General features: G+C 46.3%; 1 protein-coding gene across 5 annotated transcripts in view; it reads left to right on the top strand.

The window, feature by feature from the left end:
- The window catches only part of rad51b (RAD51 paralog B), a 701,871-nt gene that overhangs the window by 27,669 nt on the left and 657,109 nt on the right, over window positions 1-17,093 (top strand). For all 5 annotated transcript variants that reach the window (XM_067991198.1, XM_067991200.1, XM_067991199.1 and 2 more), the window contains 2 exons: window positions 20-139; window positions 11,207-11,390. In XM_067991198.1, the coding sequence (XP_067847299.1) occupies window positions 20-139; window positions 11,207-11,390 (304 nt within the window). The remainder of the gene's footprint in view (window positions 1-19; window positions 140-11,206; window positions 11,391-17,093) is intronic.

Here is a 17,093-nt window from a genome sequence, read left to right on the forward strand (position 1 = left end):
AACCCTACTTTTGTTTCAGGTTGGTAGAAGTAGCGAGGTGCCGATTCCCCAATTACTTCTGCACGGAACAGAAACTGATCACAATGACCAACAGGATTCACCTGTATCGTGAACTTACCTGCTTGGATGTACTGAAAAGGTAGCTGTTGTTTCCTTTCGTTTGACTTTAATTTTGTTCTCTCTTCTGCTCCCCCCACCACCCTGCCTTTCCTGACTCTGTGATCCTCCTCTTTCGAGAAAGTAAAAGGAAAGGCATTGCATTCATATAACACATTTCACAACCTTAGGACGCCCCAAAGTACCTTACAGCCAAAGAAATATTTCTTGACGCGTAGTCCTTTTCTTCTATCCTTCCATCTGTCTTTATTTACAACAACAACTTGCATTTATATAGCACCTTTAACATAGTAAAACGTCCCAAGGCACTTCACTGGGGTGTTATAAGACAAAATTTGACACCGAGCCACATGGGAAATTAGGACATTTGAGCAAAAGTTTGGTCAATGAGGTAGGCTTTAAGGAGCGTCTTAAAGGAGGAGAGAAACATAGAGAGGGGGAGAGGTTTAGGGAGGGAATTCCAGAACTTAGGGCCTAGGCAGCTGAAGGCACGGCCGCCAATGTGGAGCGATGAAAATCGGGGATGCACAAGAGGCCAGAATTGGAGTAGTGTGCAGTAGTGAAGCAACGAATGCAGGAATCTCTCTCTCTCTCTCTCTCACATATATTCATGGTTGTGTGAATTGGATTGCTTCTCTGGGAAACATGTGGGATTGTATTTGCACCAAGGGTCAGCATCCCTTGCTACTACAGTATTGTCACTAGGAATTCAGTCAGCCTAATTAATGGTGGATGAGTGAAATTTTCACACTGTCAACTTGAAGTGAGACAATTCTGGAATTTGTTGAGAAAAGGTTATTTTGTTTTGAGACCTTATGCCATATAAAAATACATGTAAAACATGCATAGGTCACTGAATTCAATGGGTCGACTAATGTAGTTTTTAATACCATCCATAACCATATCAATAGAATTCTTTTCACTTGACATGATTCATAGAGCGATGTTGTCCTTTGGGTAAAATGTTAAACAAGGCCATGTCAGCCTGTTAAAGATCCCGTTGCACTATCTGAAGATCAACAGTGGTGGGGGGTGGGGGGGTCTCCTGGTATCTTGGCATCATTTGTCTCTTAACCAAAACTACTAGTCACTTGTCTTGTTGATGGGATCTGCCGTGCATAAAATGGCTGCCACATTTGGCTATATAACGGTCACTGCCCTTCAAAGTAATTCATCATAGGTAAAATACTTTGGAGAGAGAAATTATTATATAAATGAAAGTCTTTGGATAACACTGGAAAAATGCATGTTTACTTATAAATGCATGTTTACCCCATAGCTCGCTGGCTACCTGCAACGCATGGTGTGGTGTTGAGCTGTACAGTCGAGGATGATCCGAGGTCTATGCTCATTCAGCTGATCTCAGCCAGGGTGATGGTGACAAACTTGGCCTCAGAATTCCTAAGCGAGGGAAAACAGTAATCAGCCAGGATTGCTCCTTTAGCCCTCCAAAGGCCTCTTGTGCACCATCCTCTTCCTTCGCCTCACCATTGCTGGCCATGCCTTCAGCGGACTTGGTCCCAAGCTCTGGAATTCCATCTCTGCCTTTCGCCCTTCTCCTTTAAGACGCTCCTTAAAACCTACATATTTGACCAAGCTTTTGGTCACCTACCCTGTCTCCTTTGGCTGGATGTCAAATTTTGTTTGATAATCGCTTATTGGGACGTTTTACTAAGTTAAAGGCGCTATATAAATGCAAGTTGTTGTTGATTACTGATCCAGTGGCCCCTGCGGGGGTGGGGGGGGGGGGTGGTGGGAGGGGTGGTGTGTGGTCATTGGATGGGGACAGGGATTAGAGACAGCTGTGATGCTTGCTACAGTTGAATAATCGACCCAAGGAGGCTCCCCTCGATGGCTTAGCGGGTTTATCCAGTGACTACCTACACCATAAAGACCAGGAAGAGACTTGCAGTCAGTACTGAGTTAGCTGATCTCAGTCAGGGTGGCGATAAAGGTGCCCTGGGTTCAGCAGAGAAAAATAGGCTCTTGTTGCTGCTCTTGATCGCTATACTGTGACCCCTGCTGGGAACTGCGGGTCTGTGGACTGAATATGCTGTGATGCCCCATGAAGTTAAATAGGCTGCCAACACTGAATGCCAAGGCATGCAGTATGGCCAATTGGGCCAGGTACCAGAGGGTGCCGCAACCCCCTCCAGTGGCACCCAGCAAAAAACTCATGCTTTCAGGAAGAGAGGGAAGGGAATTGGCAAAGGGGAGAAAAAAATAAGGTATCCGACCACCACTCGCTATACTGTGAAGAATGGCTGTCTGGGTGAGGTACCGGAGGGTTTCCGATGTCCGTAGACTGCACCCAGCGAGAGTCGGTTCCTTTGGGGGAAGAGATTGGAGGAGAATTTTTAAAAAAACGAATTGTGCTGCGACACAGTGAGATGAGTTTTCTTTTGGAGTGTAATATGAAACTCAGTCCTTGGAGATGAGAGAAATTATAAAGCGGAATGGCAGACAATGTGCCTTTGAGAACAAGAAGGAAACCAATGGTCAGTGCAGTCCGCAATATGCCAGTACAGTTAGTATTACAGCACATGCCAGTGCAATCCATATTACAGCATGTGCCAGTGCAGTCCATATTACAGCACGTGCCAGTGCAATCCGCATTACAGCACGTGCCAGTGCAATCGGCATTACAGCACGTGGCAGTGCAATCGGCATTACAGCACGTGGCAGTGGTTATGTTACTGGGCTAGTAATCCAGAGGCCTAGACTAAAATCCAGAGTCATGAGTTCAAATCCCGCCACGGCAGCTGGCGAATTTAAATTCAATTAATTAATTAAAATTCAATTAATTAAATAAAAATCTGGAATTAAAATACTAGTATCAGTAATGATGGCCATGAAACTACCGGATTGTCGTAAAAACCCATCTGGTTCACTAATGTCCTTTAGGGAAGGAAGCCTGCCGCCCTTACCCGGTCTGGCCTATATGTGACTCCAGACCCACAGCAATGTGGTTGATTCTTAATTGCCCTCTGAAATGGCCTAGCAAGCCACTCAGTTGTAAAATCTCGCTACGAAAAGTCATAATAAGAATAAAACCAGACGGACCACCCGGCATCGGACCACTAGGCACCGGACACGACAATGGCAAAACACCAAGCCCAGTCAACCCTGCAAGGTCCTCCTTACTAACATCTGGGGACTTGTGCCAAAATTGGGAGAGCTGTCCCACAGACTAGTCAAGCAACAGCCTGACATAGCCATACTCACAGAATCATATCTTTCAGCCAACGTCCCAGACTCTTCCATCACCATCCCTGGGTATGTCCTGTCCCACCGGCAGGACAGACCCACCAGAGGTGGCGGTACAGTGATATACAGTCAGGAGGGAGTGGCCCTGGGAGTCCTCAACATTGACTCTGGACCCCATGAAATCTCATGGCATCAGGTCAAACATGGGCAAGGAAACCTCCTGCTGATTACCACCTACCGTCCTCCCTCAGCTGATGAATCAGTCTTCCTCCATGTTGAACACCACTTGGAGGAAGCACTGAGGGTAGCAAGGGCACAAAATGTACTCTGGGTGGGGGACTTCAATGTCCATCACCAAGAGTGGCTCGGTAGCACCACTACTGACCGAGCTGGCCGAGTCCTGAAGGACATAGCTGCCAGACTGGGCCTGCGGCAGGTGGTGAGCGAACCAACACGAGGGAAAAACTTACTTGACCTCGTCCTCACCAATCTACCTGTCGCAAATGCATCTGTCCATGACAGTATTGGTAGGAGTGACCACCGCACAGTCCTCGTGGAGATGAAATCCCGTCTTCGCACTGAGGACACCATCCAACGTGTTGTGTGGCACTACCACCGTGCTAAATGGGATAGATTCAGAACAGATCTAGCAGCTCAAAACTGGGCATCCATGAGGCGCTGTGGGCCATCAGCAGCAGCAGAATTGTATTCCAGCACAATTTGTAACCTCATGGCCTGGCATATTCCTCACTCTACCATTACCAACAAGCCAGGGGATCAACCCTGGTTCAATGAGGAGTGTAGAAGAGCATGCCAGGAGCAGCACCAGGCGTACCTAAAAATGAGGTGCCAACCTGGTGAAGCTACAACTCAGGACTACATGCATGCTAAACAGCAGAAGCAACATGCTATAGACAGAGCTAAGCGATTCCACAACCAACGGATCAGATCAAAGCTCTGCAGTCCTGCCACATCCAGTCGTGAATGGTGGTGGACAATTAAACAACTAACGGGAGGAGGAAGCTCTGCAAACATCCCCATTCTTAATGATGGCGGAGTCCGGCACGTGAGTGCAAAAGACAAGGCTGAAGCGTTTGCAACCATCTTCAGCCAGAAGTGCCGAGTGGATAATCCATCACAGCCTCCTCCCGATATCCCCACCATCACGGAAGCCAGTCTTCGGCCAATTCGATTCACTCCACGTGATATCAAGAAACGGCTGAGTGCACTGGATACAGCAAAGGCTATGGGCCCCGACAACATCCCAACTGTAGTGCTGAAGACTTGTGCTCCAGAACTAGCTGCGCCTCGAGCCAAGCTGTTCCAGTACAGCTACAACACTGGCATTCACCCGACAATGTGGAAAATTGCCCAGGTATGTCCTGTCCACAAAAAGCAGGACAAATCCAATCCGGCCAATTACCGCCCCATCAGTCTACTCTCAATCATCAGCAAAGTGATGGAAGGTGTCGTCGACAGTGCTATCAAGCGGCACTTACTCACCAATAACCTGCTCACCGATGCTCAGTTTGGGTTCCGCCAGGACCACTCGGCTCCAGACCTCATTACAGCCTTGGTCCAAACATGGACAAAAGAGCTGAATTCCAGAGGTGAGGTGAGAGTGACTGCCCTTGACATCAAGGCAGCATTTGAGCGAGTGTGGCACCAAGGAGCCCGAGTAAAATTGAAGTCAATGGGAATCAGGGGGAAAACTCTCCAGTGGCTGGAGTCATACCTAGCACAAAGGAAGATGGTAGTGGTTGTTGGAGGCCAGTCATCTCAGCCCCAGGGCATTGCTGCAGGAGTTCCTCAGGGCAGTGTCCTAGGCCCATCCATCTTCAGCTGCTTCATCAATGACCTTCCCTCCATCATTAGGTCAGAAATGGGGATGTTCGCTGATGACTGCACAGTGTTCAGTTCCATTCGCAACCCCTCAGATAATGAAGCAGTCCGAGCCTGCATGCAGCAAGACCTGGACAACATCCAGGCTTGTGCTGATAAGTGGCAAGTAACATTCGCGCCAGATAAGTGCCAGGCAATGACCATCTCCAACAAGAGAGAGTCTAACCACCTCCCCTTGACATTCAACGGCATTACCATCGCCGAATCCCCCACCATCAACATCCTGGGGGTCACCATTGACCTGAAACTTAACTGGACCAGCCATATAAATACTGTGGCTACAAGAGCAGGTCAGAGGCTGGGTATTCTGCGGCGAGTGACTCACCTCTTGACTCCCCAAAGCCTTTCCACTATCTGCAAGGCACAAGTCAGGAGTGTGATGGAATACTCTCCACTTGCCTGGATGAGTGCAGCTCCAACAACACTCAAGAAGCTCGACACCATCCAAGATAAAGCAGCCTGCTTGATTGACACCCCATCCACCACCCTAAACATTCACTCCCTTCACCACCGGCGCACTGTGGCTGCAGTGTGCACCATCCACAGGATGCACTGCAGCAACTCGCCAAGGCTTCTTCGACAGCACCTCCCAAACCCGCGACCTCTACCACCTAGAAGGACAAGGGCAGCAGGCGCATGGGAACAACACCACCTGCACGTTCCCCTCCAAGTCACACACCATCCCGACTTGGAAATATATCGCCGTTCCTTCATTGTCGCTGGGTCAAAATCCTGGAACTCCCTTCCTAACAGCATTGTGGGAGAACCGTCACCACACGGACTGCAGCGGTTCAAGAAGGCGGCTCACCACCACCTTCTCGAGGGCAATTAGGAATGGGCAATAAATGCCGGCCTTGCCAGCGACGCCCACATCCCGTGAACGAATAAAATTTTTTAAAAAAAAATCGGCATTACAGCACGTGGCAGTGCAATCGGCATTACAGCACGTGGCAGTGCAATCGGCATTACAGCACGTGGCAGTGCAATCGGCATTACAGCACGTGGCAGTACACTATTATAGCACATGCCAGCTCAATCCATATTTCAGCAGGTGCCAGTAGAATCCATATTACAGCGTGTGCCAGTACAATCAGTATTACAGCACATACTAGTGCAATCCATATTACAGCACGTGCCAGTACAATCAGTAATGTAGCACGTGCCAGTACAGTCAGTAATGTAGCACGTGCCAGTGCAATCAGTATTACAGCACACGCCAGTCAGTCCGTATTACAGCAGGTGCCAGTACAATCCGTATTACAGCAGGTGCCAGTACAATCCATATTACAGTAGGTGCCAGTACAATCCATATCACAGCATGTGCCAGTACAGCCAATATTACAGCACGTGCCAGTACAATCAGTATGACAGCCATGCCAATACAGTCAATATTACAGCAGGTGCCAGTCCAGCCCGCGTCGCGGCGCGCGCCCGTGCAGTCTGCGTCGCGGCGCGCGCCCGTGCAATCCGCACTACAACAGGTGCCAGTAGAATCCATACCACAGCATTAGTATCGCAGCGCCTGCCAGTACCAGTCAGTATCGCAGCGCGTGCCAGTACCAGTCAGTGTGGCAGCGCGCGCGCCAGTACGATTCGGTATTACCGCACGTACCAGTACCAGTACCAGCCATATTACAGCAGAGCGTGACAATGATGGTGCTGAAATATATATGGCACTGGAGGCAGGGAAGTTGATGTAATTCAAGGGGCAAGGGGTACATGTTTTCCAGCTTCAGTCGGCTCCAGATGTATAGTGAAACTGCTGAATGGTATTGACAGTTTCCTGGCTGTGCTGCTCTGTTTCATGTTAATTATTGGCAGTGGCGGAGTAAGGAAAAACTGCTCAGATTCTGCAGTTACGTGGAACAGTATTCCACGTGCAAATCTAATGGAAGTGAAAACTCTTGTATGGGGGATCGGAGGGAAAGAAACTGCATTTAACGTGGTAATGTGATGTACTATATTCAGCATTGGTTATCTGTTGCTCAGTTCAGTGTGATGGTGCTACTTAATTTAGATTCAGTAAATATGCTATCAATTAACAGACAAAGAACTTGTATTTATACAGCACCCTTCACGACCTCAGGATGTCTCAAAGCAATGAAGTACTTTTGAAGTGTAATCATTGTTGTAGAGTAGGAAACGTGGCAGCCAATTTGCGCACAGCAAGCTCCCACAAACAGCAATGAGATAATGACCAGATAATCTGTTTTAGTGATGTTGGTTGAGGGATAAATATTGACCAGGACACTTGGGACAACTTCCCTGCTCTTCTTTGAAATACTGCCGTGGGATCTTTTACGTCTACCTGAGAGGGCAGACGGGACCTCGGTTTAACATCTCATCCCAAAGGTGACACCTCTGACACTGCAGCACTCCCTCAGTACTGCATTGGAGTATCAGCCTATATTTTGTGCTTAAGTCTCTGGAGTAGGGCTTGAACCCACAACTTTCTGACTCAGACGAGAGAGCTACCCACTGAGCCAGGGCTAACAAAAGTGGGTTAAAGGGTTCAGATGAAGGCCTTAACTTGTGATTAATAGAGCAAGTCAGCTGAAAGTGTGATCTATTAGCAAAATACATCTGCAGGCTAAAGCTGAGTGTTCAGTGCTTGATAGGCTGGTGAGTGATAGAGGTGTTTAAAATTATGAAGGGGTGGAACAGAGAGAAATCGACTGTTTCCGGTGGTTGAGGGGTCTCGAATTGAACGTAGATATAAGATTCAAGCAGGAGAAACTTTTTCAGTTTTGAATCTGTGGAATTAGTGGAGTTAGTGATTGAAGCAGAGACCATGTCAACGTTTAAGAACAGGTTATATAGGTGATGGAGAGGGAAATAAAGGGATATCGGATTCGGACTACTGCTGATGTGGAGGTTAAACACCAACAAGGACTGGCTGGTCCAAGTGGCCTGTTTCCGTGTTGTAATTCTGTGTAAAATTAAAAACTTCTGTTTTTGGTGATGTTGGTTGAGGGATAGATGTTGACCAAGACACCGGGAGAACTCCTCAGCTCTTCGAATAGTCACGTGGAATGTTAGCCATCCAGCTGATAAAGGCAGATTACGGTGTAATGTTTCACCGGAAAGACGGCACCTTCAACAATGCAGCACTCCTTCAGCACTGCACTGCATTCCACAGCACTGACACCCTCACCTTGATGAGGGGGGGATGAAAAAACAAACCATTCAAAAAGATTAGAAATAAAAGCAGGGAAATGCTGGTCTGTCAGCAACTGTATACATGTTATTGGTTGGAGTGAAGACCCCGCATCAATTCAAACCCAAAAAGTTAAGCTTTCCTTCTCTCAGCGCAGATGCTGAGGGGACCTGCTGTGTATTTCAGGTTTTCAAGCTGAGTGTGGAGGTACCTTTCATTCAGGTGCGCACTGAATTCTGATGGTTTATCTATGGCGGATTATTTCCGAAACAGGAGCTTTGTGAATCTCACAGCACATCACCCGACTGATGCGGTTTCAGTGACAGCAGTGCCCTTCCTTATACCAGCATCTTTACTAGTTATAGCCTAACCTTTGCTACTGCACCCATTTCTTGAAGAACACTGTGCTGCTGGTAACCCCAGGTACAAAGAAGAGCTCCCCTCAATGTTCAGTCTGTTTTTGAGGGGCAGATATTCTTTCAGTAACAGTATTTTGACTTACAAGGGAGGGGAGGCGGGGGTGGGGGGGGGGAATGTTGCATTGAGATCTCCTTGCCAGAAGATGGTGGTGTTGCACTCTGTAACTTGTGCTTTTGTTTTATACAGAATTACTGGCACCACCTGGTCCGCCCCATCAACGCTTCCTGACCAGGAAATAAAACATACTTTCTCAGCTCTGAGAATGTACTGTAAATTAGTCGATCTCCTGTGGCCTGCACAACAGAGCAGAGACTAAGTGCAGTCCTTGGGTGAAGAGGGATTAAAGGGCAGGGTATAATTTAACCAGGGCAGGCAGATGTAATTGTTGCCATTTTAAAGTCATCTATTCAATCCTTATTTTTATACAGTTTTTAGATTTTTATATTAATTAAATAGCAAAATTTCTGGCATTTTGAGAAGCAGACAAAAAGTTGCTTGGAGTTTCTGTGCAGAAGAGGTCAAGGATAAGGGTATCTCAGGATAAGGGGTTGACCATTTAAGACTGAGATGAGGAGGAATTTCTTCACGCAGAGGGTTGTGAATCTTTGGAATTCTCTACCCCAGAGGGCTGTGAATGCTGAGTCATTGAGTATATTCAAGGCTGAGATGGATAGATTTTTGGACTCTAGGGTAATCAAGGAATATGGAGATCGGGCGGGAAAGTGGAATTGAGGTTGAAGATCAGCCATGATCTTATTGAACGGTGGAGCAGGCTCAAGGGGCCGTATGGCCTACTCCTATTTCTTATGTTCTTATGCTGTTAGGAGATGCATAGTGTACTGCCACAGTGCCATCACTGGCAGGAGGGTGATGTGTTACACTGTGATGCATTTATCATAGAATGATGCAGCACAGAAGGAGGCCGTTCGGTCCATTGAGCCTGTGTCGGCTGTTTGAAACAGCTATCCAATATTAGTCTCACTCCCCTGCTCTTTCCCCATAGCCCTGTAAATTTTTTCCCTTTCAAGATTATATCTTTTGAAAGTTATTATTGAATCTGCTTCCACCACCATATCAGGCTGTGCATTGCAGATCATAACAATTCGCTGTGTAAAAAAATTCTCCTCACCTCCCCTCTGGTTCTTCTGCCAATTATCTTAAATCTATGTCCTCTGGTTACCGACCCTCCTCCCACTTGAAACAGTTTCTCCCTATTTACTCTATGAAAACTATAAATGTGAACATAGGAATTTATAATGGGAAAATGTAGGCAGGAAGTGTGCGCAGATGTAACATTTTTAAAGGAATAGATAGATGCCAGTGGTAACCAAAAACAGATTCTGCAGCACTGCAGGTCGTTAATGTTGTAAAGTGTGATTCGCCATTCGCATCTTCATGGATTTTTCAAAGGTATTTTCTGGTTTTCCCCATGGCTCAGTTGGTAAAATGTACTGCCCAGTGTGAGTTAGCTGGTCCCAGCTGGAGCAGTGATGGTGGCAGTACAATTGCTACTCAGTACCCCCCTTGATCAGGAGCACAAGGAGGAAATTGGCTAGGGTTCCTGCTCCTGCTAACTATCCTGTGACCCCCTGGTACTTTGTGTGGACAGAGTTGGACTCAGTTGTATAAGTTGTACAATAGAACCATATAATTTTACAGCCCAGAAGGAGGCCATTTGGCTCATTGTTTCAGCGAAGAACTGGCACAGACACAATCTAAAACTAATCTCACTGCCCACTCTCTCATCATAGCTCTGTATCTTCCTCTGCTTCAAATATTTATCCTTCACAGATACAATAGTTTCTGCCTCAGCCACTCGTTGTGGCAAAGCATTCCAACAATCCTCTGTGTAAAGAAATTTCTCCTAACCTCTCTCCTCAATGACTATTTTAAATTGATGATCCCTTGTGATTGACTCCGCAACCAGAGGAAATGGTCTTTCCCTATTCTTTTTATCAACAATACTTCATCACAAATCTTTTAAATCTCCTCTTAACCTTCTGAGCTCCAGTGGAAACAGTCCCAGTATTTTGGGTCTTTCCTCAGTTCTATAGTTCCCAATCCCTGGCATTATCCTGCTGAATCTATATGGCTATAATGTCCTTTCTATAATGGGGTGTGCAAAACTCCCCACAGTACTCCAACTGTGGCCTGACCAATGTTTTGTACAGATTTATCATTACTCCATTGCTCTTGTACACCGTGCCCCTATTTATATGTATAGGGTAAAAAACTGTTCCTTGCTTTCCCTACAGAGCTTGGAGGATATGAGGGGGGCTGGGGGATAGAAAGATGCTTTGTCTGCCCCCACTCCCTCCCCCATCCCCCACTAAGATGATGTTGAGATGCTTTTGTGGGTCTTTAAAGGGTTAATGTGATCATTTCTCCCCCTTCCAACTCCAGGGTCGAATCCTTAGAAGATGACATTATCTTGAAAGGAGTTAAACTGATTGTAGTGGACTCAATTGCGTCAGTGGTGCGAAAGGAATTTGACACAAGACTTCAGGGTAACCTGTCGGAGCGCAGTAACCTGCTGTCGAGCGAAGCTGCCACACTGAAGTATTTGGCGGAAGAATTCTCCATTCCGGTAAGACCTGGCCTCTTGGCCTTTTGCTCCTCGAACAGAATGATTGTATTTGTGTAAAAATTGTCTGAACTGTCGCACCCTGCCCTGTTCATCACATGAGACTAAGATTACTCTCTGGAATTCTTAAATGAAACAGCTGTATGAAATGCACATGGAGACTTTCTCCCCACAGTGGTCTAACTGTGGCCTAACTTATGTTTTGTACAGATTTAGCATTACTCCATTGCTCTTGTACACTATACCCCCATAAAAATGGCTGCATATCATGACAACACAAGTCCCGGCCAGAGTGGAGATGATTGGATAATTCCCCCGTCAATCACGCCTGGAGACCGCACTGGGATTGATTTTTATGCATATAATTTGTATTATATAACTATCCTCCGCTCACTGCATTTTGCTGAAGCAATTATCGATTTGTATTATGTAACGATCCTCCGCTTACTGCATTTTGCTCCAGAAATAATCCTGTTGTACTCGGGAGGTTGTTTGCTGTACTTTTGGTCGTGAGTGAGGAGACTCTGTAAATTAAAAGCACAAGTCCCGCCCGCACGTCCAACTCATTGGCTGACACAGTGGTGTTAATATTCACTCTGCCCGTTTATATGACTTATCGTCTTACTCCTAACATTCTAATATTTAACTTTTTTGTTATTTGAATATGTACCTTTTACCACTGTGTAGGACAACAGAACCATAGAAGCTTTGATAGTGTTTAGGGGGGAAAGTATTTACTCTGGTTGGGCCTCAGTAACAAGTATGTTTGCTCAGTATTTAGAGGAGTACACATTGATGAAATGAGCCTGCTGTAATAGTGATAATACTGATAGAGAAGCGTTACATGCGCTGGGCTCCAGATGTTGGTGTAGTGCTGTGTTGCTAGTAATATTAATGCTGGAAGCCCACAGCCATGCTCTTCTCGATGGCTGGATCCCTGCCCACTTTCTTACCAGGTTCCCAGTGGTTCAGATAGAGCACTTGATATGGTGAAGTTATAGTATTTTACTGAGGCAGAAACTAGCTACCAGATTTAATGCCGCACTTAAACAGCTGGAATCAAAAGCCAAACTTCACATTGAGCCATGTTTAGTTACCGCAATCAGCTTAATACTGAGCTTCCTAGTACATAAGGGGTTAAAAATCAGCTTCTCTCTCAGAAATCATGTTCCAGCTTAACTTTAATACAATTGTTATGAGATTTTTGTCTATTTTGTCTGTGCTTTGTGTTTGACAAAGGGGCCAAGACATTCAATTTAAATACAAACATTCTGTGGGGGATTTGTTCAAATGTGTTTGAATGGCAGCTTTCCTTTTGCATTGAACAAACAGTTATTGAAATCTGCTTGGTCCTGGTCACTTTTTTTCAAAAAAGGTATTGTTCAAATCGGAGAATCTGTCTAAAGACAGGCCAGAGAGCATCTGTAGACGGTGAGGTAAAGCATGGACAAGTAAAAATATTATTTATATTTTAGGGCAGCAGTCATGTACTATTTATTATATTCTGCAACATGAGGAACTCACAATGCTTAATAACTGCTAGGAATATATGCTCCTTTTGCTGCTTCTGTTACCGTACAATGAACGTATTGGGCAGATAAAGCCTAACACAAGGTGCAGTGTTGTTCTGCATCTCCAAGTCGAGCAGGATTGTGTGGGGAAATCTGTAGCTGAAAGAAACAGCAGATCCGCTGGCTGTCTGGGCAAGTAAAAAACCTCCTCTGGAACATGGGGCTCAACTCTGAATCGTCTTGGAAACAGACACCCAAAAATATCTGCAGTAAAAACAAGTAAGAAACGATATAATAAAGCAAAATAGTGCGGATGCTGGAAATCTGAAATAAAAACAGAAAATGCTGGAAACACTCAGCAGGTCAGGCAGCATCTGTGGAAAGAGATATATGTACTTGCTAAAGAAGTGTCTGCCATAACTATGGTTACAATGGCCTGCCTCCTGCTTTCTCCTCCCCCTCCCAGCTCGTCTACATTGCTGTAACTCGCACTCCGATAGGTTGCCGCATTCCCCAGTTAAGAGTGCCATACCAGAACCAATTGCCACTTCAGTTCTTTTAAAAGCAGGAATTTGCAGGAGAGGTTTCTGTCTGTCACCAACTGTCTTGATTATATACAGTAGATACCCGGGAGTGAGTTACAGGCTGGAATCTAATCGAGGGGTTCAGATGGTTAATATATAGAATAATGGATAACTGGGAGTGAGTTACAGGCTGGAATCTAATCGAGGGGTGATCAGGTGGTTTATATACAGAATGAAGGATACATCGGAGTGAGTTACAGGCTGGAATCTAATCGATGTGATCAGATGGCACTAAAATTGTTTGTAACTGATTTAAAGCTGTTGAGTTGAATCAACTTATGTTTGATGGTGTCTCTCTCTCTCTCTCTCTCTCTCTCTCGTTTGGTCAGGGGGAAGTACTTTGTCGTTGATCATTGTGGCCCCCCAGCTGTCCTTTCACTGCATGCTGTTGATGGGTGGTGGTGCAGAATGAAAGGTTTTAGTCCCATCCACTGTGGTTTACTGAGCAATGGGGTGAAGTTGAATAGCAGGAAATTCCTGATCTGATCTATATACCAGCACACAGAACTACGAGGCTTCCAGGGACTTCAGCCAGCAGGAAGCATTGGGATCCGGTGATAAAATAAAACGGCTCAGTCAGTGCACACTGGAGTGTAAATGGAAAACATCCGAACTGAAACTTGCCAATTTGTTACCCGTTTCCTTTTTGAAGAGAGGTGAGGGGCTACTCTGCTGTATTGGGGAGTGCAGGACAGGCTGGAATCAGGCAACATGCTGCACAGTCAGTGGGCAGTAAGGTTATAGTTTCAGTATAGTGCGCTTGCCATGGTAACTGATCTGGCGAATTGATCAGCTGTCCCCGCCATAACTTTTTAATGGCAAAATGTGAAATTTCATCTAGAAAGATTGTGAGGGCTGAAAATGGAGCCCTGCTGTGCACCTCCAGGCCCCACAGTTCCCGAGGCACTGGATGGGCATGAGGACACCTTGTCGCTTAATATGAAGCAGCTTATTAGAAGATTCAAATCTTGCACCCACTGTATAGCTAAGGACAGGGTAGGAGTGTGTCCTACTTTGTGTGGGTGGTATTTTGTACGCCAGCAGAACATTAGTGCCGGTTGGTGGCCTTTGAAGGCCCTGTTTTTGTGGAGGAAAGAGTGGGGAAAGGAGACGGGTATTGATGCCTGAGCAAAATCAGCCTTCTGAGTCCCAGCACCGGAAGCTGGATGGCCCATGTCTAAGGTCGGAGCCAATTGGAGGACATAAGTATATTGAATTGGGCCATCTCACGGGCACTGTGTCTCGAGTCCTGCTCAGTCACTCACTGTCTGCATTATGGGGAGGCCTCTCATTTACGGCCTTAATGAACCTAGTACATGGTGCACAAGCTCCCATCATGTTGTGCACTGGCCAGTCATATTGGGGGACTTCAGGTCACCTGTAAGTCATGTACCAGCGAAAGGGGCCTGTAACCTCCACAGGGACTGTACAGACATGTCGGGACTGGTACTATGATGGGTGCCTGTAGTTGAATACACTGCTGGTGCTCACTGCCGGTGCTCACTGCCAAGACTCGGACAAGAGCAGTTACTTGTGAGGTACTGAAGGGTGCCCGTGGAATTGTACTGCAGCAACAAGTCAATGTCTTCATGAGAGGAAGAAAGTGAGTCGGTGAAAACAAAAAAACAGATATCAGCAATTTACTGACAAATTTGTATGGACAGAATCCTGAGAAGACGGTCATGGTAAAGGTCGGGGGGTGGGGGTGGGGGGTGAGTGGTGGCCGAATTCAGCCTCCTACTGGCAGCCTATCTGCATCACTGGAGCAGGTGCTCTGTATGTCTGCATTGTCCTCTGGGCAATGTGGCAAACTGCACCACCAGTCACTACTTACAGAACCTCCCCCATCCCAAACAACAACAACTTGCATTTATATAACGCCTTTAATGTAGTAAAACGTCCAAAGGCACTTCACAGGTTCGCTTATCAAACAAAATTTAACACCGAGCCACATAAGGAGGTATTAGGACAGGTGACCAAAAGCTTGGTCAAAGAGGTAAGTTTTAAGGAGCATCTTAAAGGAGGACAGAGGTGGAATGGCAGAGAGGTTTAGAAAGTCCAATACAGTTCAGGTTCCCATACCACTGCCGAGACAGCAGTAAATTGTGAGATTCCTATTTCTCGGCTCCAATGCTGGAATAATCCTTCATTTCAAAGTCAGACTCGGACTCATTTACATGATCAATTTCGCTTTCCTTTGGAAAGAACAGGAGGTCACGTCACTTCATGAAACTTAATCTGGAACAAATGTAGGTTCTGAAATCTTAATGAGCTACTCATATTTATGGTTGTGTGCAATAAACCCAAGTGATACACATCTGTGAAAGGCCAGTCCCTCTGCAATCAGCTCCAGCCTTTTTCCCTGTTTTGTACTTCGAAGCTTTAAACACTGAAGTTCCGGAGACAAGAGTGACTGGGGCTAGATCTTGACTCTGTGCGATAGTGTAAAACGGGTGATAGTGAGTTGGAAGCCCAATTTATAAAACTTTCCTGTTTTTATTTCCATTGACTTCAAGATCGACCCCATTTGAGTCTGCAGGAGCAAGAAATGAGAGACGGTGGTCAGGAAGAAGAGGCCTGACAAACCAAGTCACAATGAAGTAACATTGCTTCACACCAGAGTCCCATAATGGCTCACTTTCTGCATAGGCAGCCAAAGCTGAAGCATACACTAAAGATAGAAAGAAAATCTTGCATTTCTATAGCACCTTTCACGACCTCAGGACGTCCCAAAGCGCTTTACAGCCATTGAAGTACTTTTGAAGTGCAGTCACTGTTGTAATGTAGGAAATGCAGCAGCCAATTTGCACACAGCAAGGTCCCACAAAGAGCAATATGATAATGGACAAATAATTTTTTTTTAGTGATGTTGGTTGAGGGATAAATATTGGCCAGGACACCGGGGAGAACTCCCCTGCTCTTCTTTGAAATAGTGCCCTGGGATCTTTCACGTCCTCCTGAGAGGGCAGACGGGACCTCGGTTTAACGTCTCATCTGAAAGACAGATATCTGACAGTGCAGCACTCCCTCAGTACTGCACTGGGAGTGTCAGCATAGATTTTGTGCTCAAGTCTCCGGAGTGGGACTTGAACCCACAACTTTCTGACACAGAGGCGAAAGCGCTACCCACTGATGGACAAAGTAGTCCGCTTGATCAGCAGTCCATCCGCTGGCTCAAACATCCACTCCCTCCACCACCAACGCACCGCGGCCGAAGTGTGTACTATCTACAGGATGCACTGTAGCAACTCACCAAGGATTCTTTGGCAGCACCTCCCAAACCCGCGACCTCCACCACCTAGAAGGACAAGGGCAGCAGGTGCATGGGAACACCATCACCTTCAAGTTCTCCTTTAAGTCACACACTATCCTGACTTGGACATATATCGGCCGTTCCTTTGTTGTCGTTGGGTCAAAGTCCTGAAACTCCCTACCTAACCGCACTGTGGGAGCACCTTCACCACATGGACTGCAGAGGCTCAAGAAGATGGCCCACCACCACCTTCTCAAGGGGCAACTGGGAAGGGCAATAAACGTTGGCCTTGCCAGTGATGCCCACATCCCGAGAATGAATTTAAAGAACAGCCCCTGTTGGAGGGATATACTGCCCT

This window comes from Heptranchias perlo, chromosome 10 (assembly GCF_035084215.1).
Source record: "Heptranchias perlo isolate sHepPer1 chromosome 10, sHepPer1.hap1, whole genome shotgun sequence".
Classification (NCBI taxonomy): domain Eukaryota; kingdom Metazoa; phylum Chordata; class Chondrichthyes; order Hexanchiformes; family Hexanchidae; genus Heptranchias; species Heptranchias perlo.